Source organism: Rhinichthys klamathensis, unplaced genomic scaffold (assembly GCF_029890125.1).
Source record: "Rhinichthys klamathensis goyatoka isolate OS25496 unplaced genomic scaffold, OSU_Roscu_1.1 h1tg000109l_1, whole genome shotgun sequence".
Classification (NCBI taxonomy): Eukaryota; Metazoa; Chordata; class Actinopteri; order Cypriniformes; family Leuciscidae; genus Rhinichthys; species Rhinichthys klamathensis.
Window position 1 is genome coordinate 1629660 of NW_026606647.1, and position 26636 is coordinate 1656295.

General features: G+C 37.0%; 1 protein-coding gene across 2 annotated transcripts in view; it reads right to left on the reverse strand.

The window, feature by feature from the left end:
• Window positions 1-26636, reverse strand: part of srgap3 (SLIT-ROBO Rho GTPase activating protein 3) — a 101505-nt gene that overhangs the window by 40436 nt on the left and 34433 nt on the right. For both annotated transcript variants that reach the window (XM_056253754.1, XM_056253755.1), the window contains exons 3-5: window positions 20127-20289; window positions 13486-13548; window positions 592-777 (exon numbers count right to left, since the gene is read on the reverse strand). In XM_056253754.1, coding sequence (XP_056109729.1) covers window positions 592-777; window positions 13486-13548; window positions 20127-20289 — 412 coding nt within the window. The remainder of the gene's footprint in view (window positions 1-591; window positions 778-13485; window positions 13549-20126; window positions 20290-26636) is intronic.

Sequence of the window (26636 nt, forward strand, 5' to 3'; positions counted from 1 at the left end):
CCATAACCTTGGCATTGTCAGTGCCATGTTCTGCTGTTTGAACTACAGTAAATCTATAAATAATAATATTAATAATAATTATGCACGCTATAAGCTTCTCAAATCCAAAGCACTTGCAGAGATGCATTTGTGTGGAACACAATTGACTTCGAATCGAAGTTTAAGGTTTACTGTTGGAAGGTTTCTGGTTTGATTCTTGCAAAGAGGCATCACCGTTGTGCACTTGAGCTCTTAACCAAGAAAAAGGGCACCTAACCTAAGGTTCTTCCAGGGGGACTGTCTATCTATTAAGTGTACTGAAAGTCACTTTGGATAAAAAAAAGAATATTTTGGCTTTTACTTCCTATCACAGTGGCTCAAGTAACGACAAACAGCTAACTATCCTCCATTGTGCACAGAATATATACACCACTTGAAATAAGATAAACATTTCTCTTAAAGGGTCGCAATCCTGCTGGAGAGTGTCAGGAGATGAAATGAATGTGATTCTAGGTTGCAACGGCCCTGTGGTTTTATAAAAACAGGCTGGCATTATGAGTCACTCTGCCAAGCATTATGAGCTCGGCCGTTGGCTCACAAGAGTAATCTCACCTTCTCCTTCATCTTCTCAATCTTCCTGACCGAGCTGCGCCGCTGGGGTCGGTCCTCGTGGCGCAGGAGGTTGACGTTAAGGTCTCCAGATTTGCTAAATTGCTTCTCCTCTTGTTTCTCAGCCTCCTTAAGCTTGCTCTCTGCGCTGATGCTCTCCGTGTGGTACATGTGATAAGTCTTCATCACCTGTAAGATGATATAAAAAATACTATAAAGACTAGTCTAATAGCATCACACATACTGTACACACATACTAGTGATAAAATCTTGCTGTGAAAACGACAAGTGATATTTTGCAGATATTTTTCATTTGTGCTGTGTTCCACTTGGTAGCCCCACCCACTCTGAGATCTCATTGGTCCAAAATCATGCTCCAAATAAATGCGATTTAAAAGGTTTTTCTTTTTTAAATAAACAGGCTGAAAATTGTCATTATTCACTGAATCTTCCATTGTACTGCCAAATTTCGTTCACATTTCCAAATTATTACAACACTGGGTTTTGCATCATTAACATCAAATCTGTTGGAATACTGGAAGCACAAATTGGATTTGAGACCAATAGAACAAGGGAATATTTTCAGAAGAAAAAAAAACATTTTAAAAAAATATACACTACCGTTCAAAAGTTTGGGGTCGGTACGATTTTAAATACTTTTAAAAGAATTCTCTTCTGCTAACCATGGCTGCGCTTATTTGATTAAAAATACAACAAAAATCAGTTATAGTATTAAATATTATTCCAGTGTAAATCAGCTGTTTTCTGTGTGAATATATAGTAAAGTGTAATTTATTCCTGTGATCAAAGCTGAATTTTCAGCATCACCAGTGTCAGTGTCTTCAGTGTCAAATGATCCTTCACAAATCAGTATAATATGAGGATTTGATGCTCAAGAAACATTTATTATTATTATCAATGTTGAAACAGTTGTTGGTCTGTCAGTTGTACAGTTTTTTTTTTTTATTCTTTGATGAATAGGAAGTTCAAAAGAACAGCATTTGTTTGAAATATAATCTTTTGTAACATTATAAATGTCTTTACTGTCCTTGATAAATAAAAGTATTGATTTCTTTCCTCCAAAAAATAAAAATAAAATTCTCACTGACCCCAAATTTTTTTAACGGTAGTGTACATTTTCTTTATTTTTTTTAAAGAAATTGATACTATTTAGCGGGATGCATTCAATTGTTCAAAAGTGACAGTAGAGACATTTAAAATGCTAAAAATTATTTCCTTTTTAAACAAATACTGTTTTTATATTCTTTCAATTCGTCAAATTATCCTGAAAAACGGTTTCTACAAAAATATTAAGCAGCAAAACTGTTTTCAGCATAAAAAGAATTGTTTCTTGAGCACCAAATCAGCATATTAGAATGTTTTCTGAAGGATCATGTGACACTGAAGACTGGAGTAATGATGCTGAAAATTCAGCATTGCTATCAAAGGAATAAAATAGATAAATACAGCTTTGGTGAGCATAAGAGACTTGTGTATAGTGTCTTTTTTTTTACTTTACCGTTTACTTAATGATTATACAGAAAAGTGCAGTGTGAACAGACTGCAAAATATTGTGCTCCATAGAACAAGGAAAGTCATACAGGTTTGATCAACATGAAGGTGAGTAAATTACATAATTCTCATTCTGGGGTGAACTAATCCTTTAATATCATCTCTGCACATTAAACTGAGATATACCATCGAAAAATTATACTTCTTTATGGTGATACAAAACAACTCAATCCTGAGACTGCCTTGAAATGATCTCCAGACTAGTTTCATTCCAGGGAAGCTGTGCAGTTCTCAGTTGAGGAGGATCAGATGTATTCCCGTCAGCTCTACAGAACAGGCCAGCTCATGAATATGCATAGGAGTATATGGACTTGGCAGAAATACCAGGCCATAATCCTGCCTCTTTCCACCACGAGTCCAAGCCTTCCACTCAAGCCCGGGATGACAGAGGCTGAAGGAGGGGGCGATCTAAAGACAATGAAATTCTGAAGGAAATGTGTATGAAACACGAAGCTGATTCAAACAAAACCGCACATTTAGCTGACTCCGACTACAGAGCTCCCTGTATGAGCTCTGTTTATTTTTTTATCTCTGAGCTCTTTTTATTTACAGTATCCATCATTTTTTGGACATTCGTTTGGAATTACATAACTTAAATCAACAAGTTATCACCTCCTTAGTTATTCTGAATCTAAATGAACTTTCCTTCATTCTACCTAGTAGTGCCATGTGTGTGTGTGAGAGAAAGCGGGGGAGAAATCATGTAGCTCAACTTATTGTGTGCATAATATTTATATAGCCATATACTTTTATAATATTTATAACCGCTACGAAGAGCTGTGCACACGCAAATGACGGGATTTCGGGTGTACGACCACCGCTTGCACAGCCTCGCTTCGCCGCTACTAGAACTACCACCGATTTGCCACTTTCCGTGTGTTATTTAATTGAAAATTAACTTGAGACTTGTGGTTTCCAAGTCTCGTGAAGTTTAGGGTCCTGTGTGAAACTGTGTTTATGTCGAAGTGGTACTTCTAATTAATCGACATTCTGTGATCGATTCGCGCTACGGTAGCATTTTTCGACAAGGCAGCACAAATCGTCAGAACACCGGCCCTAGCGGTCCAACGGGAATTCTCCCGAATCTTCCGATGTCAACTCCAGGCCTGCGTATATACTTATTATAAAATATAATAAAAAATTAGCATTTGCAACTGTACTAGTGGTTGCACGTGGATTTTTTTTTTTTACATTGTAGCATCAGAAAACATGCTTGTGTATGCCTTTATTTTAGTTCCATTTTATTAATAAACGAAATCTTCAGTATTTCACATGCATCTCGAAGATCGTGTTTAATCGTGTGTGAGAAGTGGGGTGTTTTGACGGTGTTTTGCCATAAGCCGCTGTTCTGACGATTTGCGCTACCTCCCATTAAAATGGATAGGTAGCACAAATGGATAGAAAAATGCCATCAGATACCTACCCCTAACCAATACCTACCCTTAAAACAATGCAAATATATTTTTGGTAGCACAATCTGATAGGTAGCATGTTTCGTCATTACACCGGCCCTGTGTATAATAGAGGTGTTCGCAACAATGCAAAATGTTTTACCTCATGTCTGATTGGTGTGACCCAGTCTAATATTCAACCACATTATCCTCTCTGCTTAAACAATAGAACAGAGCAGGGGGGGTGGGGGGTTCTCTGCACCATTGCCCTGCTTTATTCCTCGCCTTATAGCCGGCAGATGCATGTCAGACGATGTTTTCAATAAAATGCTTATTAAATCAGCCAGCCTGCAGGCGTCCGCACACTGCTCATCTGCAGCGACCCTCCCTGACATTGATGTACATGCACTCAGCTATTTCACTCTAACTTTACACGCACAGATCATTAGCTCATTTCAGTGGAGGTCATCAAGTGCGTCCGCACGATGGCACTATGCATGCTTTTAGTGCTGTTTCCTCTGTGATTTAAAGATTAAATGTGTCTGTGCTACTACAATATGAAACAGTAGTATTGTCTCAAAATGTGCAGATTGGTTAAGCCAGAAGTTGTAAAACCCCTTAAAGGGGTTATATAATGCCATTTTTGTACAAGCTAATATGATTCTTTGGGGTCTAAATTAAAAGTGTGTAATATACTTTAATTAAAAATTCTCATTAGTATTGTATGAAAACACTTATTTTACCTGGTAAAAAACAGCTCTGTTTTCAGCACGCCGTTTCAATGACTTTAAATGATCATGAGCTTTGCTCACCCCGCCCCTCTGTTCTGTGTACACCAGAGCCGGCTCTGGCGTACACCGTTTGTAACACAATAACCATAACACGTTGTTCAGTATAAACGTGGGATTATGCATTATATTGAGAACGTCATACATAGAAAACATGCCATAATGTACCCTGAGTGTAAACTTAGACGCATTCATTGTGAAGCGTGCAGCTAGCGATTTACAAGGATTAATATAAATATTAATATAAAGTTTAATAAAACCTTACACTCACTTCAGTTGTTCTAGAGGTTCAGCAGGAACACGAATATCTGGTACCGATCTTTTTTCAGGAGCAGCTTCTTAGCAAATCCAGCTTTATACTGATCCTCATTTATAAAGCAGTCTGGTGTGTGAAATGATTCGCACATGAGAGCATTGACGTTGCTCGTGGGGAATATTCCCTTCGAAAACAAACACAGCCACTGCGTCTTCGGCGGTTCGGATTTAGGAACATTAAAATGACTGCTGTGTTCGTTATTACACCCAAGAACAGAACGCCACAATCGCTTAGACGCCATTCTGCTCATAGACAGTGCTCCAGCATATCAACAATGACCGCGCCGGTCCGCGCAGACTATGATTGACAGCTCTCACGAGCGAGGGCGGGTCTGTGTTGAAACCCGGCTGTCATTCAACAATCGCGGGAGGGGCGTTCGAGCCTGTGACGTCACAGGCTCGAACGGCTCGATTTGAGGCAGGGGAAAACATATAAGGAGATTAAAGCAAAACCACTGGATGGATTTTTATCATTATATGATGGTTGTGTACAGACACTGCCAACACACATTTCAGTACAATCAACTTGTAAAAGTGCATGTACCATTATATGACCCCTTTAAACAAACAATGCTTTAAAAGCACAACAGTTTTTTTTTAAATGTCGACTGAAAACGTACTTGTATAGACGTGCTTTTAAAATTTTGTGAAGTCTTCGGTGTATTTTGGGTCTTGATTTTTTTGTTTCTTTATGTACTGTGTATAGCTCTTCATTAATGTATTTTAATGATTGTGTAAAGCACTTTGTGCATTGTTGCATTAAAAGTGCTATATAAATAACATTTTACATACTTTTTTCTGTGGAGCATGTCAACCTGCGAATTACTTATTAGGAGGGTAGCAAGCTATCTAAAAATTTTAATTCAATGTATAATTTACTGAGTTCAATAACGGATTACAATTACTATAATGATGCCCAACCATTTACATTTAGCACCAAAAAATACGATGTATGCAGGGCTTGACATTAACTTTTTTGCTCACTAGCCAATGTGGCTAGTGGTTTTCCAAAGTTACTAGCCACACAGCATTTTTACTAGCCACATTTTTGTTGTTGTGAAATTACCTGATTAAAGTTGACTATGGCGTGCTAAAATTTACTTGAACTAGATTTACAACCCTTTTAAATGTAAAACCACTGTACACACGCAAATCAAGACTAGGTATAACAATACAGGTCATTATCATTAGCTCTGATAAGGTTGTGTGTAAAGCTCCTTTAAAGCTCCTATAAAACCATGTATTAAGATGAAGACATAGCTTCTTATTGCATTATAAAAGTGGTGCATGGATGTAGAAGATTAATAAAAAAATATAAAAAACTAAACTGAAAAAACCTTTAGCATTAGAAACACTGTCTGTTTAAATATCAGAATCAGAATTACTTTATTGAGCCCCGATGGGAAATTCGTTGTTACAAGTTGCGTTTTCTGTGTCTTTGCACAGCAGAAACGTGTCTGACTGGTGTCTGCTGGTAACGTACATGGAGGGCTATCTCGGGATTCGGGCGTTGCAGCATAGACGGCAAAATAGGCTATAAGAATATTTCGTTCTGTATTGACAGGTGCAATATTTGATTTTTTTAAAATTATATCTGCATTTGCCAAAACCTATGGACTTTCAAACATAAAAATGCCATTTATTAATATGTGTTCGTGTCAACATGACATATTTTCCTATTCTATTTAGCCTGGAAACGCTTCCAACAGGCTTGCGTGTCGCGTGAGAAATAGGCGTCGGTTTTTTTTCTAGCATGCACGCGTTTTCGGCGCGGCTCGAGACGCGCGTCACGCAGGCAGTGTGCAAGTTCTAACCTGTTAACATGGGAGCCGAAATAAAAACGGACACACCACGCAGCTGAGACGCGCACGCCACGCAGCCAGTGCGCTTCAGATGCCTTTTGAAAAGACTACAATTATTCAACCCGCCAAAGTGGCTAGTTGAAGTGACTGTGTTACCCGCCACGAGCAAAATCCACCCGCATTTGGCGGGTTGGCGGGTGTTAATGTCAAGCCCTGGATGTATGGTGTAATATAATCAATAATGAACAAAAAATGGCGAGATGAAACAAGAAATTTAAAATTTAAAATAAAAATTTAATAAATAATCGAACAACATCAGAGTAAATATTTACACTCCTATTACTTAACTCTGAACATTAACATGAAAACATGAAAAAATTTACATTATCTTTCAATAATATGACACACTACCAATCAAAGGCTTGGACTCTGTAAGTTGTTGTTTTTTATGATTTTGTCTGATTTTGTTTTATGATTAATATCTCTTTTGGTCATCAAAGGCTGCATTTATTTGAACAAAAATACAGTAAAACCGTAATATTGTGGCTTTTGTTTTATTACAATTTAAAATAAATGTTTTCTATTTTTATACATTTTAAAAATGTAACTTGTTCCTGTGATGGCAAAGCTGAATTTTCAGCATCATTACTCCAGTCTTCAGTGTCACATGATCCTTCAGAAATCATTTTATATGCTGATTTGGTGCTCAAAAAACATTTCATATTATTATCTATATTTAAATTTTGTGCTCCGAAATGTTTTTGTCAAAACCGTGATACTTTTCTTTTAGTAAATGTCTTTACTGTCAAAAAAATTGGAATGTCTTTACAGTCAAAACATTTTTTGAATGAATTATATCAACCACAAAATGTAGACTATTTCAGAGATAATTCAAAAGGTAGACATACACATGCAGACCATGGTGAAGCCATGTTAAATGTTCTAAATTCAATACACCTACACCATTAGCCTTGTTCTTCGAACTAATATAACATGTTCCAGTCATTAACCGTTACTCAGTATCCAGGCCCAATGTCCCTAGTATTCCCTGATGGAAAAAGCTGTTTCCTCAATCTCATTAGGAAGAGGATGCAAAGGATGTTTCTCAGAGTAGTGCTAGCTGTGTCTGGCCCCAGGACAGATCACCAGCCCCTTAAACAGGGTCTAGTAAACATGCACAGATCACAGATGTGTGAAATGTCTTCAAGCTAACCGATTTTTAGACGTGTACTCTGCCGTTTCACATGTGGTTGTGCAAATGATGCAGCCATTGCAAGATCTGGTGCCAGAAGCTGTAGCATGCATATTTGAATGTTACAATGAATGCACTTGTCTAAAATATTACATATATGTAGAAACCTTGCCGACATCAGCATGGATGTACCATTACGTCCAAATAATATAGCTTAGAACTGATCCATCAGAATTAAAAAAATATAAATTATTTTTTATTTTTTTTAAATTACACAAATCAGGCTAAAACCCCTTTTACAAACTCAGTAAGACCACAACACTCACAGTGACATTCTTGAAACTGCAAATCGTGAATAAAAATACTACGCTAGTGAGTAAATTTGACAGGATCAATGTATCCCAGTGCAGGAAAAAATCTAGGTTAGCACTCAGCTCCTCCCAAAGCTGTCACCCATCAGCCCATACCCCTCAAAGAGAACACAGCAAAGTAACATGTTTACAAGCAGGTTTGATGGACGTGACTGACAATCCTCCAACATCAAAATTGTATTTACAGGCATGTTGAGGTGAGATGACCAAAGCTGTAAAGAGCAACGCTAGGGCAAAGCTGACATTAGATACAGCTCTGGGATATATTTATGCAATTCTGATGTACACACAATCCTGTTGTTATGATGAGGGAAAATATTTAAATACAATCTAAACCGTCTCATATAAATGACTCTTAATATGATTGTAAACTCTGTTCTGGTTCAGCACTGATGAAAATTTGTTGCAGTTCTTGCAAAATAACCACAGTTTAACTGAGGTATTTTGTAATAAGATCATAGTAACCACATGGATAAATCCTCCTCATGGTTACAACAAACTAAATATGGTTGCTGTATATATATATATATAGGCCTATATATATATATATATATATATATATATATATATATATTGCAATTTTTAATAAAATAAAATAATTTTAGATTAATATGATCTCTAAAAAGTCATATATTTAGCTGTTACCACATGAAGTGCATTGTCACCATTCTTAGGTTGTAAAAACTGAACAAATATTTATTCTCACATCTAGCACCACTGCCTTGAGGTTTTGTGGCCACTTAGGTTTGTCCGAGAGCTGTGCAAGGATAGTCTCATCCTTTGCTAAGTCGCATTAGCTCAGCATTTGAGCGTTAGCCAGAGACCTTAAACTAACATGCAATGATTTATCTAGAACTTCCATTTCCACACAAACTGCCTGGAGCACTTCTACATGCTTTTGTACCGTGGTACACACCCTAACTGCTACCATTTCAACCTCTTAAGCACTGCTGAAAATTGAGAAATTCCAAGTAAACTATTTCCCTGTCAACTGGTCAAAGACAGACTGTCTTTTGTAAGACCTTGTGATCGACGAGAAGAATGAGGTTCAACTGGCTAAATGGGCAGACTCATACATCATTTCAGATCGATGGTCCTCACTGTGTGCAGGCTGATGCCTTTAAGACCCTGATGCATGAGAATGAATGACAATCTTGTTCAGAATGTAACAGAATCGGAAGGAAAGGCAGGACTTCAGTTTCTGCAATCAACATATTGTGATTTCTCCTTGTACCACACCATAACAGAGGAAAGAGCTCCAACAATTGCTGAAAATGTAAGAGAAACGGTGTCCTATTACATCATGGGTTTTGAAGACCTGCAATTCCAACTTGTCTTTCACATTAAATGAAGTCACATGTCTATGTCTTTGGGGAGGGGCTCCCAAAGTCAACAGTTAAATTCTTATGCATAGATGCATGTTTAATAGGGCTTCAAGTGCAGTTGTGCAAGGGCACTGCGCTATAGACTAATTTCCTTAAAGCTACAGAATTTATAATGAGCTGTTATGCCATCATTGAGGCAAAATAATTGCTGTTCTCAAATATAGTACACAACCTATATTTCAATGTACGTCAGCTCTCATTTATTACAGGCCTGTTCCCTGGCAAAAGCTGCTGAAAATACATAGGTTCCACAAATGTGAAAAATTCACAGTACTTTAAATTACAAAAACAGCAAACAATACTTTAACTTTAAGCTTCTCAGATGGAACTAAAATAAATAAATGCATAATTTTGGTATTCAGAAATTGCGTATTTAATTCCCGAGAAAGAAAATGAAGAACCATTGATCACCCTAATGCACAAACACCTTGCAAAACTAATGCAGAAATTTCACATAGGGACTGTAAAAGCTTTACATCCATATTTATTATTCTATATTCAGAACACATAACTCAAACCACAGAAGAGAGGCAGAAGGATCAATACCTAAAGCGTCTAGTGCAGACTCGCTTTCATTGTTATTGTCAAACTGTATATCAAGAACAGTTGATCATAAGCAACCCATGCTCTATCAAGCAAATTTAAAGTAGAGGTTTGCAAAGTCTGCCCATTTTTTTAATATTCATAACACTGTTTAGCATAATACTCAGTCAACTGAATAATTTAAGTTAGTGGTCAACCTAAGGGAATTTAAATCCCATGGACACTGACATTTAAAGTGTATATAAAATGTTAATATATTTAAAATAAAAAAGCTACATTTTTGAATTAAACATTTATATTATACAATATTCCCTGAAAATTTAAAACAGAAAATGTGTGTCTATTGACATTGGCAATAGAGTGCTGTTATTGGCATACTGTATGCCATCTCAAAGTGGCCAAATATGAAATTATATATGGTCAAATTGTATTTAAAAAAGTCTATTGTTTATTATATTTATTTATTTGGTCAATCTCTTTGTTGGTGTTGGTTTGATTGCTGTGACTACAAGGCCCTTTGAAATAGCTGAAATAATTTTGCGAAGGTATATGAAACTGTAATGCGGTCAAGAAGTGACTGGGACTATACATTTGCTGTGCATTTCCTGAAAAATAATCGCACACCTAGGAATGTACATCAACCAATTAGAAACCAAACTTCAACAGCCCTGTAGTATAAATATATTTCTGTCATAACAACTCTCAGAGTGTTTGGCTATGGATAATGGTTTGGTAATGGATATGTCAATGTTGATATGTTTGGTCTTGGTGGAATACATCTGTTACCTTGCTACTGCTTCAGAGCAAGTACGTAACATGCTACTGCCATTACACACACGACACTCTGCTAAGAGCAAGTAAGACATGCTGCTGCTGCTGCACAAACTAGCATACATGAATTACCTGTAGCCGATCTATACAGGAGGAGCTGGGGAAGGTGGAGGGTTTCTGGAAGTGCGCTGCACTGCTACAGAAAATGCTGACCAGTATTTGAAGGTTGAGCAGCGAGCTCATTGGCTACTGAAACAGCAGGAACCAATCAGCTGTGCCCTATAGAGAATGATGTGATTGCATGCAGATTGAGAGGACCTATCAGCCTGCAGCATCTAGAGTTTCATGACATAACTTTGTGTATGTATGTATGTATATATATTAGGGGTTAAACGATACACGTATTCGTATTGAACCGTTCGGTACGAGGCTTTCGGATCGGTTTTTGGTACACATTTTTGAACCGAACGGTTCGTTGGATCATTTTTCCTGCCGACCAAAATTTCGTTTTTTCAAATGTAGGCGCGTCACGCATGGCAAGCGTGCTCATAATGTAAGAGACGCTGGCGTGACCACAACATTGCCCAACATCAAATGGCAAATGTAATGTAAGCGGAACGAAATCACTCGTTATTGTGTGGTTGACGGACCGTTTATCAGTTTGGACCAATGCAGCGCGAGCCGATCTTGATCATCAGCACTGTTACTACACAGCGAAATCCAGTAAAGAAAGCATTTGAATTCGCCACTGAAGTAATAACATCGCTGCGAGATCTAGTGAGAAACATTCGCATTTCTCCGTTATTTACGGATCAAACAGCGCTGACGTGGAAACCAGGAAGAAACATTGTGCCATGAATGAACTATCCAGTGTCCACAGATCTGCAACATTCACCATGGATTTACTGTAGTAACACTACTAACTGTAACCATGGAAGTTTGGCAGGAATAGTATAATGCTTTCAAGTAACATCACGTCGGTTTTATTTTGACATTATGAATACAATTGCTGCCCTCAAATGTTAATCTGAACTAAAATAAACCTTTGTTTATAACTACTACACCTACATTTCATTTTGTCCAAGGAGCTGTTTTGTTTTATAAGCTCCTAAGAAAAGTCAAGTATAGCTCCATCATTGCTCAAAGTTAAAAAAATATCATACTTTATGATGTTAGTTTTAATAAAAATATAATTAAAAAAATTAAATCAAGAAAATTTCTCTGGCATTTCTTTCTTTTTGCTGTATCGGAAACGTACCGAATCGTACCGAACCGTGACACAAGTCTATCGTATCGAACCGAACCGTGAATTTTGTGAACTGTTACACCCCTAATATAATATATATTGCACACAGGCTATAATCTAATAATACAGTTAAAAGCCCACATTTCTGTGTCTACTTAGGAGAAAAAGTACATACTAAATATTTTGTGACCAAAATGATGCAGAACATAATAAATTACATCTTTCTGTAGGAATTCGGTATTCTGACAAGGCTTTATTTGAGAAAAAGAGAGGAAAGAGAAGAGTGGCAGGGAAAGGATAATGATCCTCTCCCATGTCTTCTCCAGCGATACATTACACTCCTGTCAGTGACCTTGAAACACATCAGCGTCAGAGCAGCAGATCCCAAACCGCATATTAGTACGTTTCAACATGTTAAAGGAAGAAACAGTGTCTCTCTGATTCATAATTGCCACTGTTGCCTTGGCTTTTGGCTTGCTTAGTTGGGGACATTTAATATTCAATAATATTATTGATCTGCCTTACTTAGGTGGACGTTGACGCAATTTTCTTTTAGAAACAAACTTTGTTATATTGTTATATTGTTTTTGTTATATTGTTTTCATGTTATCACTGTGAAGCGCTTTGATACAATCTGTATTGTAAAAAGCGCTATATAAATAAAGGTGAATTGAATTGAATTGAATAAGTATTATGTTTGTGCTCTTAAGTATTTTAAGAATGGCTTCAGAATGGTTATTTATAGTTTTAGATCTTTTATGGTACATTCATATTTTAGACTTGTTTGACACTGTGATGAACAGCCGCAGTCAAGAGATGAGACAACGGGAGAATGACCATATGAGCTATACAGTAGCTAGTTCCATTTAGGGATACAGGGAGACATATTACTATGCCACCTGCATAAAGATGCAAAAGGGACATCTGGAACAGGTCGAGCGATGGAGAAGAATCTTCTCTGATGTCTTGTCATGGGTGACAACATTAATCTCAGCCTGCTCCTCTGCAGAGGTTACTTGGGTTTCATCCAGAATGAAAAAAAAAGAAAGAGCATGCATTTTGGTTGATGTGAAACTGTTGATGTAAAAGAAACAAGAGCAATGGAATCAAAGAAGGATTTTAGCTCCTAATGACCCAGATTCTGAAGCAAATTAAAATGCAATGTGGAAGCGTTTGAAGAAGTGACTACTATGAAGCTTAAAAAGGCGTGGAACAGGCGTCTCTACCAATCAACTATTTTCCCATGACTACCACAATCACAAATAGTACCACTTTCATTATTCACTAAAAAAAATCCCTTGATTCAGTTTCCCATCCTTTAATAGAAAACTATGTGAAGCAACAGTTTCTTTCTTCTTCAAACTGTCGCACTGCCAAACTGTTTTTGTTCTTGGCCGGAGAGTCAGCGTTTCCATGGTGCATGGCAGGACACAGCGGGTGAGAGCTCCATTCAGAGGGAGAGCGAGAAAAATAGAGAGAAGGAAAAATAAAGGGAGAGAGATTGAGAGACATTATACTCACAGTGTACAGCTCGTTCGTCACTTTCACCAGCTCCTCGTGCATCTGAATGCCAATATCTTTACTCTGCAAATACAAAATGGGTCACAAATTAGTCAAACTCAATAACTGATTTTAAAACAACAACAAAAAGTTACTCATTCAGCTCGTTCAGTTCCATTAAAAACTTGCAAGTTTTATGATGGTGTCATATTAAAGATGTTTTCCCATTTTTATAGACTGGTTTATGCGGCACAAATACCCGCTCTTTATTTTATAACCTGCCAAGAGTCACAAACATACTTGACTAACATTCAAAATGCAAGTATAAAAAACACATATAAAAAGTCTTAATGAAAGAGTATTTTATTATTTCACATTTGTCTATGGTTATGCTTGAATGTGTGCAGAATAGCATACTTATACTACTCTCTAATATTATTTCTGCTATACAGTATAATGCCAGCTGTAAGAATTTATGCATGGGAAATTATGATGAAATACCTATTACTAACTTAGTAAATAAATCATACTGCATACTATATCCTACATACTGCGTAGTGTGCAGTAAGCTAATAGCAGCTATAACAGCATCAGGCTAGTGGCTTCATGTTTCTCACTATATGGTGACCGCACTATATTGCCGCAAAATGCCAAAAATGCTCATGTTTTCAATTGATCACTCATTTGATTCAATGCTATGCAGCATTGTGTCCTGCGTTTTTGTAAACAGTGGTTCAGACAGGGACCAGGCTGATTCAGACGCATGAAGACTGTGACACTGAAAATTGCTTATGTAAAATAATAATTTAATAATGCTATAAACAAGTTAACGGGAAAGAAGACAACTCCAGGTGGGTAAGAAAACATTTTGTACCTCCTCCCACACAGCCAAGCTACTCCTGCTTACATGCACACACACACACACACACACACAAACACGCCTGTAGCCGAAATGGAGAGAATATACTGCATTTACTCTAAAGTAAGTGAGACAATCTGGCAGAAACAAGAGGGCAAGAACTCCAGGGAAGCTGGAAATTGTTCACTGCAAGCACACATTTTTTCATTTAAAAAAAGTGCTTCCTCAAAAAATTCAGATGACAAAATGAACGCTACATAAAGACAACAAAACATAAAAATGTTATCAAATAGTGCGTAAAACACCCGTTCAAGATCAACTGTCCAAGAGCAGTGCATGTTGTTACTGTTAATTAAAACAAATTATATAAAAATCATTTTTGGTAATTGAAATAAAGCTGGAATAAAATAAAATATAAATATTTATGGAAAAACTAAACTTAAAAAAAGTTTAGAAATGTTACCTTGGGAACTACCTGAAGTTTTAAAGTTACTAAAACTGAAATAAAAACAAATCAAAGCTCAATAGAAATATATAAAAGCTAATAAAAAACAAAAGCACATAACAAAATGTCTAAAACTAAAAAAAAAAAAACATAGGAATAAAAGCTAACTCAAAAGATTAATGAATACTATAATAGTATATAAATAACACTACTGGAACGATCTGTCTTGCACAAATAACATTTTGTAACATTTTGATGCAGTTGTCATATTTGAAAATGCACATAGCGAGTGAGCATGATCCCAGTCTACTTGAATGAATTACGCCAGTAGCCCTCTGAAACCCTTTTATGTTCGTAAAGCATAATGGACCGTAATTCTCAGTGATCAATAAATGCTTCAGCATAAGTATAGTCAGGCCTGTGCTTAGGGATCAAAAATAATCTCTCTCTACACATGAATGTGTACATACACACTTATCCCTGCAACCAATTTACAAATCTAGTCATCCACTCTAATGGGATAAGCATGCAAATCTATTGATTTTGTCTTTAGGTGACATGTAGACTCAACATTGCGCAGCATCTGATGAAAGAGATGAAATCAAATAAAGTCGTCAAGCAAATCATAAACACACAACCAACAACAACAACATGTGAAACTGCTAAAATAATGTTCCCCAGAGGTTGACTTATTTGAGCTCTCAGTTATGTTTTATGAAATTATCAACTTAACATTTTTTTAATTAGACAATTGTTGATATACTGTATAGTAGAGTAGAGAAAAAAAATGTATATGGATAGAACAGCTTAGAGTATTTTTTAAAGAATTTGATGAGAAATGTACAAATTGAGGGATGTACAATTTTAAAATGAAACACTTAAAACTAAGTAATGTCATACCAGACGCTAATTTGCCCTGCTCTTGATTTCCATGGTGACTGAGAAACAGTATTATTGCATACATCAAATTAAGAGCATAGAATATATAGGAAGAGCTCTCAGTGAAAACCTCTGATGCAACATTATGAAAGAGCCAAAGCCCCTGACACACTGCAGTATCTTGCCACTGGGAACGTTAGCGTAAGACCGTAAAAATGCTGTCAAGCTACAGTACATGTTTCCCAGCTGTCTCTGCTGCTCATACATCCTCACCAGTGAAAGGTTTCGCTGACCTCAGGTCTAGGTTTCTCCTCTTAATGTGTGCTGGAAACCTTTGGCATGGACAAAACTGCTGTTAGTGTCTACTAACTGCTATTGAATGTCCCAAACACATTAAGAAAAGGTTCAAATAAGAGCTTAAGGGTGTAAGGAAGGCTATTCATTATCATTCCAGATGGCAGACTCATGTTGCTAGACCTCAGGACCCATATTTTACATTGGACATCAAGGAGTGATTCAACAGTACAACAGTACCAAAAGTAAAGAAAAATGTCCTAAATCGCAGAATGACATTTTATAATATTACCATGAACTACACAGCCTCAACAAGATGCAAAAATGTTAATAGGAAAATTGTTCGTTCTGGTTTCGAAATAGTTTCATCAGCTTCTGCTAAGTGATTGATGAATTTGAACAGAAATACCACAGAATATTTATTGCCACAGTGTTATAAACGTGACTGTGTAAAAAATAAAAAAATAAATCTATTTTCTGATTAACTCTTTCAAATCTATTCATTTCGGTGAAATTAAAAACATACTGTACATCACAACCAGTGATGTTCCATTCATGAACAAATGACTAGTCCTTTTACAAATTACAAATTAGCCGGTCCTTTTAATTAATAATTAAAAAAAACTAAAGTGAAACAAATTAAAGTGAAATTTGAGTTTATAATTCATATATGTATAATACTTTTTCACTAGAAATGCCATTTAAAGGTTTCTTCAGTTTACTATATAGACATATCAATTTTATGTTGATATTGTTTACAAATTAATGGTGATCATAATGATTTTTTACTATGCTCATTTATAAGGTTCCCTGTATTATTAAAGTAACAACAGGTAGTTTTTTGCTCTCGGGCTCCCCCTACAGTTGGGAAACAGTATTGTCCTCTACTACTGTCGTAAACTCTGTCATCCTACATGCACGTGCAATTGTTGACAACCAGGATAGCCCTGAACACTGTAGGAGGAGGTCACATGCAGGTGTTCTGCTTGCGTCGCGTGTGAAATGTCTTCATCCCAGGTACAGTGGCATATATTTCAGCATGTCATATGAATATAATTTCATGGGTTTTATTTTTTTTCTAACGACAAATGATCGCGATGCTCACGTTTACAAGCCAGCGTCATTATAGTAGCCTAGTCTATTGGTTACCGTTTTACTGGATCTATATGATACTTCAATGCAATGTTTGAGTGGTTGATAATAACCATATATCGTCAATATTATAATATCAAGCTACCATAAATGAATCTGCAAATTTTACAAATCGATTTGCATTATAGCTTGAGGCAAGACAAATAAACAAATATCACAGACATGTTAGGTATCCTAAAATATGATTTTATTAATAATCTTCCTCCTTTCTTTGTACATGTTGAGTAGACTACACTTTTTAGGTCAAACATTTGCTATTTGCATTTCATCGATTGCAAAGTTCAAATCAGAACGAGAATACTAGCGATAGCTAACCATCAAAAACTAGAATATCGTTTACTAGCTACCAGATTGATAATTCGCTACTACTCTAGCGAATTAGAGAGGTTAGAGAGAGGCATTCTTTTTTCGATGGAGGGTTCGATGCTCCCTGCACACGCAAGGTCTCTAGCTCGCTTTCTCTCTCTGCCGTCGGCGCGCGTTGGAGCACAGTCTCTGTCTCGCGTGCGCGCTCGCTCTAGATTCCGGGAGATTTGAACTAATTTGCGGTATAACTTGTCGATCACGAGTGGCTCAACACCTTTCAGGGATTTGACCGACCGGGTTGACAATTTAGCGTGAGAAACCGGGGGTGTGGCTTACGTGTGAGCGTGTGAAACCAATCAAATGCGGGTGTCTCACGGCCAATGCGTGAGAGTTGGCAGCTCTGCAATGTTGATCCTCGTTCTGCCTTTAACGCGATCACTTTCTCTTTTTCTCTTTTTGCTTTGCTCCGATAAAACCTTTGCTTTCTTGTTTTTCTGTGCTGCTTCGGCCATGACTATAACTTTTGGCTCGCAAGTCCGATTTTAAGGAAGTGGGGGTGGTGGTGGAAGTGACGTATATGCCGTAAAGCAGTCGAATTTTGTAGTTCTCTTTGTTCGCCGGTTCCTACCCGAAACCCGAAGTTTAAAAGTACGATTAAAAACGCTACAGACCCCGTCAGGCTATGGCAGACGTGTCATTCAACCTATTGTAAGTCGATGTACCATCACAAGAGACTTGGAAATATATTATGAAGGTTGAAAAGTTACCTGTTGTTACTTTAACAGTATTAGTTGTGAGAGAATTATTTTTTTAATAAGCAAAATTGGCATTATAACTGAAATGAATCTAATAAATCAAAACTGAATCAAACTGAATTATAATCTGAATCGAACTGAAAGCTTGTGAATCAGAATCAAATTGGACACAAAATATGATGTATACTCAGGCTCAGTTCAATTGTATTTATAAATAGAGCTGTCACATCACAGCATCATTCAAGCATACATTCAAACAGAGTATCTTAGGTGACCTTGAGTACACTCACTGCAGGCAATTAACACTTTCCCAAGGTGCTCTCGGTGTGTTTTATTGGTTCACAGTCACCCCACTGAACCACTCTCCTATGAATGGTGGCTGGAAGCACAGGGCCTCACCTACAGGAAAAGCAGCCAGGTGTAAACACGCTAGTAGTGTTTGGATTTCACCACAGGAATCCAGGCTATGTGTTGACATCGTTCCAACTCATATAGCCCAGAAGTCACACCACGGAGAATACAGCCAGTGGCGGCACTCCTCACAACAGTATGACTTTTACTCTGAGAGGATGTGCATAAATAGGCAGTAGTCACACTGTGAGACAGCATGCATTTAGACATGCCCATTCATTTTGTCGCATACCATCCGTATACACCGTACGCAGGCATTTAAAATCCACAACCTGAAATTTACAACAGCTAAGCAAGAAGGTAGGAGGTAGACGTTGCTGTGCTTAGAAGAATGCCTGCCAAGAAAATGCATGCAAATATATGAAGTCACCTGTGTGTGTGAAAGAATACATAATGATTTTGGTGCAGCGGAGGGTGTTACGATTTCCCACGTTTGGAAAAGTTCTATGTTACCAGTAGACCTTCTGCTAGAAAAACTTCACTACTTAGAAAATTGGAGTTTTGTGGCATTTAGTTTATTTAGTTTCTATAGTGCACTCCTGAAAGTCCACAAAATAAACTTTCAGCGACAACGAACATACCCAACAAATTAGATGACTCGTCTTGTTTGCATGAATGAATAACCCATGTGTGGTTACACTTTATTTCGATATTCCCTTTAGACATTCTATTAACTACATTTACATTTATTCATTTAGCTGACGCTTTTATCCACGCCTCTGGAGCAACTAGGGGTTAAGTGTCTTGCTCAGGGACACATTGGTGTCTCACAGTGGATTCTAACCCGGGTCTCTCACACCAAAGGCATGTGTCTTATCCACTGCGCCATCACCAACCACCTATAAGTAGCTTTGCAACTATGTCAACTAACTCTCATTAATTAGCAATTACATGTCAACTTACTCTCATTAGAGTAGTACTCTTAGTAAACTGTTAGGTTAGGGTTAGTAGAATAAATTGTACTTGCAAAGTTACTTACAATCAGTAGATTGTCTGTTGGGGGAGCATCAAAATAAAGTGTTAGCGGACAGTCTGCTAATAATGACTGATATTTGACATGTATTTGTAAAGTTACTCATAGTTAGTAGAATGTCTAAAGCGGACTATCGAAATCAAGTGTTTCCAATGTTCTGTATATCCAATTAAAACCAATGCAGTCTAAAACAGAGCAATATACATTTACATTTACATTTAGTCATTTAGCAGACGCTTTTATCCAAAGCGACTTACAACTGAGGACTAAACCAAGCGAGTCATCGTGAAGAGACAAAAACAACGCAAGAAGTGCTCAAAATACAAAGTTCAGACATTGCTCGGAGTAGCATAAGCCAGATAAGCAAGGATTTAAAGGAAAATATAGATGCAATACTGAATCCCACAATACAATACATATGACTTATTTGATTAGACTACTGAGCGGGACAAAAAAAATGGATAAACATTTTTGTCCCCCAAAGCAAGAAAATTAACACAGGGACTTTTATTAGCTGAAAGTGCACATGAGATTATGATGGAATTTAAGAAGATGTGAGAAAAGAAGAAGGGTGTCAAAGATGCAGACCTTTTTGAAGAGCCGGATGACGTCCTCGCTGATCTGAGCCAGGCGAACGATGACATTGTTGACGTAAATGTCGTTAAGTGTGGCGTGATCTCTACTTTCTTTTCGAGTTTGGTTTAAAACCAGATACCAGCAGTTTACTGAAGAGAGAAGGTGTTGTTCTTTCCTAGAAGGGCAGAGAAAGGGATAATAATGTTAAATAATGCGGTTGGTTGGTTTACTTGCTTTTTTGCATTTGCATTCATCCAGCTGAAATGTTTGACTCGTTCTCCATATAACGTCAAGTTTGCCCATAATTGTCAGATTGTCAGACAAAATCCACAATGCCTGTAAAATATTCTCCTATGCTGAGCACATAAATTCTGTTTAACGCCATCATTTTATGAAAAAAAAACTAACAAATGCAGTCATATTAAATTACTATTAGTGACTTTGTCAGCAAAAATTGTGTTTTTGGCAGCCAGTCAACCTCACTGCTATCGTCCACTGTTGGAGATACCCATTTAAAATGATACGATTCTCTTGATTTTCACATTAACAAAAACATACAAAACTCATCACCATTAAGCTAGGATATAGTGGGTGGTTGCTAGTCTTTGTCAGCACATTTCTATGCAGTTGCTAGGGTGTTCTGGGTTGTTGCTAGGGGATTACTAGGGTGTTCTTACTATAGGAGCCCACACCCAATGATATTTCGGTCCTAATATATGATTGGGTTTTATTCTGCCTGTTTTATTGTCCACCAGTTGAAAATCTCATTTTGATGAAGCCTGATCACAAAAATGAATAGTACACTTTTACATTTACGTTATAAACATACTCTTACATTAATATCCATTCAGTCCCTCACACCACACACACAGTACCCACACCTGACAGTACACTGATCACTTAATACCTTAACACTGCGACAGAAATCGTCCTAGCTTGAAATTAATCAGCTTTGGGGACCATAAGCCTATGTTCTGTGCGAACCCTTCACTTCTTCCCTTAGTCCTATCTCCTTAACCAATCAACAAGCTCAAGAACAAGAGTGCAAAAAAAAAAAACTGAGTGGAGAGTATTGAAAAGCCGAGAGATAGCAGGATGAGGCTTTGGATAAACGACACAAGGAGCAAAGTCAATTATTTCAGAGAGTATTTGGGCTAGGGGGAGAACATCAAAGTGTGGCCTCTTGCAAGAGTTAGTGAAATGCTAATCGCTGCTAATGAGGAACGTATATCTCCCTGCTGCATGTGGCGAACGTTATTAGCCCTGTAATCTGCCCTCAAATAAGGATAAACAGTAAACAAAGAAGCATATGCCAACCAGCACCTTATTAATGTTGATCTTTGGGGTAATGACAAGCTTACCAAAAACAAACACTGCATAGCTTATATAGCCTATATATATATATATATATATATATATATATATATATATATATATATATATATATATATATAAAGACATCTATAAGAACTTTAAAGTTAAAGTCCCTCCAAAAGTGGTAACAGCTGTTTGGACAACATGTTTGAAAGCGGCCATTATTTTTAAAAATTTATCTTTAAGGCGCTATTTGTACCATATATGATTTTTAAAACGACTTTATTGATATTATTGTTTATTGTTACGTTTATAATGGACATTATGTAATAGTTTGACATGTATTAAGCAGTTAATTTGACTTTAACCACATTTTATCAAAAAAAGAAATTCAGGTTGCAAAACAACTGAAAACAAGGAAAGAAGGAAAGAAAACTGTTTTCAATATTGAACATTTTCAGTGGGAAATTTCATTTCCTTGACCACTAAATCTGAATATTAGTTTGATTTCTGAAGGATCATGTGAGACAGAAAGATTGGCTGCCGAAAATTCAGCTTTGCCATCGCACACATACAAACAAACAAAAGGTATCACCAAGGCACAGGTATTACCAATGCACTAGATTAAAGTTTGCTGCTTTGGAGATAACTGTGCCCCACCGCTGTTAATAAAAAAAAAAGAGAGAATATCATGTCACTTGCAAAACACAAATGCATTCCAGTTCACACTGTCAGACACACGCAATAAGCAGTGCTACAGTATCTGTTCATGCATAGCTTTATATGCAGACTGCATTTACAAGAATGAGGAAGAGGAAGAGGAAGGAGTTTAATGCAATGTGACAGACCACGGCCGCGGCAAGGAAATAAGAATGTGCTTTCAGATTGAGCTGAAAAACGAAAAATTCAAACTGTGCAAAATTATTCTAAAGATTTTTTTTTGCCCCTGCTTTTGAAACTGGCAATTGTAGCACAAGGCCATAGGGTGGATCTGAAGATTAGAAATCACCTTATTTCATCCAAAAATGCAGAAAGACATTCTCTGGCCCGCATTTATTCTTTTTTTTTTTCAATACTCAGAAAATAGATCAAAAGCACAGCTCCGACTCTACAATCAAGGCCTGAAAAAAGGATCATATGATTTATAATCACATTTCTCCAATTGCTTTTTTTCAATGTTCATGGTCTATAATCCATACAAAGGGCCGATCACATAGAACTCTTAATCTAATTTCAAAGCCTTTGAAACAAGAGTGCAAGACTCTCATATTGTCAGGTTGTGTGCAGGTTGCCGAAGACGAGGACACGAGAATAGCAGTATAGTTGATTTATTTACAAACTTAACTTTCTGTAACACTGAGGGAAAACACAGGGCTTAAATGAAAGGGGGGGGGGGGGGGGGGGGACTAATGGGATAATTAACTGAACACAGGTGAAGGGAATAACTAATCAGACAGAGCGGGAAAACTAACAGGACTGAACCAAAATCACAAAAGACGGGGGGAAACAAGATCTCAAAACTGAACTAATAACAAGACTAAACCAAAATCACAAATACAGGGGGAAACCAGATAACAAAACAGACCTTAAACACATAGAAACATGACACATATACTTAAGTTTTTTTTAAGGCGTTTGTAGTGCACATCCGACTAGGGCTGGAGATCAAAAACTGGTTCTAAATCTGCTTGTTCCATTTAAACAAAAGTAAATACCAAAACCAATTATTTTCATGAGGCTACTGAGCCAGTTCTGTTCAAATGAATGGGTCAAATAGACTCATAAATCAGTCTGCTCATTAGTTATCAGTCTGAATAAGTCTAACCACTAACTCACAGAATCTCACAGAGTGGTTCTTGATCCACTGAACTGTTTTACTGAATTAACTGCAAGTCATTATGTTTGTCATGTCCTCAGAACAGTCATGAATAGAATCGTTAAGGACCAGAATTCTCATGCCTGCAATGACCACAAACACTAATAAAACTACAGAAACACAAATCTGTACAGAAAGCATATGATTTTCTTCTTATGTAACCTTCAAATATTTATCTGCCGATGAAAAGCCTTTAACAGCATATAAAAATATATAGTCAGCTGTTTTACCACATGACAGCCGCCTTGGGCGAGCTACACAATACGTTGTGCCCTGATTGTTTGTGACAGGAGAGAAGGGCTTCTGGAATTTGGTGATATCCTTTTTGTGGGCCAGTTTAGTCCCCAGAAAGCCTCTGGCACAATAACACTATTTAAAAAAGTTCTTATCATATCTTGGCTGTAAACACTTCCCTGTGATGTTTCAATAACAACTGCAAAGTAACAGTTTGCTTCAAAACACTGGGTTTTTTCAGTAAGCATTTGAGCATTTTCATAAATTTAGTAAATCTGAGTTGAGTGATGATTCATAGTTTTGGTTTTTGGGTTTGATTGTAAACTGTTGTGCACGGTTTTATCAATTTTTCCGTTGAGTTATATAGATTTATTTAACTATTTTTAAAAATGTACATCCAAAAATTTTACAAATAAAAGAGTTTTTCAATATTCTAACATCATTTACTCACTCTCATGTTTTCTACAGAAGAGAGACATTCATGTGGGTTTGGAACAAGATGAAAGTGAGTTCACAATGTTTTTGATTAACAACCCTTCAAAAAATAAAAGATAAGGCTTTTATTATTTCACATCACTCTAGACACTAATTCTACCAGGTATATTGTAGTAACTCATACATAAATACAAACACACATGATAAGCAGCTTCAATCGAGTGCTATTGATCCACAAAACGGACTGATCCTCGGAGGTTTCGAGTCAGAACTGAGCATAGTGTTGTTCTTAATCTCCACATATTGGATCCTTGTAAACAACACTCTCAAACCCTCTCAGACTCCAGTATTTCACAGCTCTGCAGCCCGACGAGTCAGAAAGAATTAAAAAAGAGAAATCACTGTGTGAATGAGTAGTAGGGTTTCTGTGGCAGTATACCATCAATGTATCATGGTACCTGGTACCTTTTCATAAGGGATATGTGTGAATAATTCATGAAGTGCAAGTTTATATGTGTAGTACTACAAATTAAAATCCAAGTATACGCATATATAATATATACATAGACAAAAGGGTGATACATTTTGAGTGTGAATTATTGTGTCTTTTCTAACCTTTAAGGCTATGCGAGAGATCTAAAGATCTCTAATCCTATGCTAAGAAGCGATAAGCGGTTATCCGTATTGTATTTAAAAACACCCACACAGAGTAGGAGTGGGGTTCAAAATCACTTCACACTTAGCTTCATTATAGCTGCACAAGCCATGAAACATAATCATACAATCGCACTCACCGCCTGCCACAATATTCATTCAAGGAAGTGTTTTTTTTTTTTTATGAGCCAAGCTCGATACTGCTTTATCAAAGAGCTTTTAATCCAGTCTGGGGTGGCTTGCTCAAGCTTATCTCCTGACGGAAAAGCAGGGGAAGGAATCAAGTGCCAAATCAGGAACCGTAGTGGAAAGAGAAAGGGGGGCATACGCTTCTCAGTTCAAATGTATTTCCGCCTTTTTAAGTAGGCTTCAATACATTGCACGATTTTTGCCTGCCCACCAACCCCCAATAACACCCCCCAATCCACAAACACGCAAAATGAGGCCACCAATGTATGATTGCTCCCAGCTGTAGCCCCATGAGAGGGCTGGAAAAGAGAGAGAGCAGAGAATTTCCTCAGAGCAGTGAATGGTAGGACAAGGATTAGCTCAAAAGCTCACTGCTGACAATTCTGACCTCATTAATCTTACATTATTAGCCATTTTCATGGAACCAAAACCAAAAGATCTGAACGTTTCATTTGCACTGAGCTTTAAAGGAATAGTGAATTCTGTCATGATTTACTCACCTTCAAGTCATTCCAAACCGTGTGACTCTCTTTCTTCTGTCAATAACACTAAATATGATTTTTTTTTTGGAAGAATATTCTGGCCACTTTTCAAACATTTGCTTTCTAAATAATTAAGTGAATGAGAACTGGGGCTGTCAAACTCCAAAACAACAAATATACATGTTTCCTTTCGAATGTCAAATTAAAGCTTTGTGTGAGAAACAGACCAAAATTTAAGTAATTATTCATGGAAAATATCATTCTGTTTCTCATTTTCATGAGAGAAGTAGTGATGGCTGTTATACTGTAGATCTTATTGTGAGTGATTCAACCAAATTTTTGACCTCATAATGTTTCATTAAATGTCTCTAACTCTAACTGATGTATTCTGGACACCCATACCTCAAAATCCAATTCATATCCGATGGATTCAACCTATAGTCCCAACCTACATTTTTTCCTTTTTCGATAACCCTTTGCAATCGGATGTACTTCACAATAAAGAAGAAGAAAAATCACTACTTCAGATTCATCACAACTGTAACGGCCCAATGAACAGGAAAATAATCGTGAATAAGAACTTAAGTTTCAGTCTGTTGGCCAGAGCTACTGTATGACTTGAGAAGGGCTGAAATATAAGCAACTTTTAATCTACTTCATGGGGCTTTTGCATCCTTTTTGAAACTTGAAAGCACCAGTAATTGCATTGAAAAGACCATTAAATTATTTAAAATTATCATTTTGAAAAGTCATATGAGTTTGGAATGCCATGAGAATGAGTTGATGATTTTTTTTCATTTTTGGATGAACTAATCCTTTAATGTCTAAGTCTGAGAGATTGACTTTCCAAGCACATACGATCCCAAGGGTCTTGGCATGCTCTCTGAGAGGCTTGGCAGTGAGTGAATGAAGGCCGGAGGTGGAAGGCAGGTGCTGCCGTGCGAGGAGTGGAATGCAGCAGGAACGTACTGCAGCAAATCCAGTCTGCATGCTGCCATATCTACCAGAACTGCATCTTAGCCCAAAACATCATCGCTTTGTTTACAATCCCAAATGTTAGGGTGATGGCTACATATTTAATCATCTAAAATGATAATCTGGTTTCAAACTTCATATTATTATTGATTGCTTCAGATCACATAATGCATTTTTGCTATGTAACGGCAGTTTTAAACAAATGTAAGAATGAAGACCAAACAGTATTCAAACAGTACAATGACATCACCATTGACGGTCTGGATTCAATGTGTGATGATTAGTATTGACAGACTGTGGGCACTACTTTGCCGCATAGGCATAACTTATAACACATATGTATGGATTCATATTTTAATGACA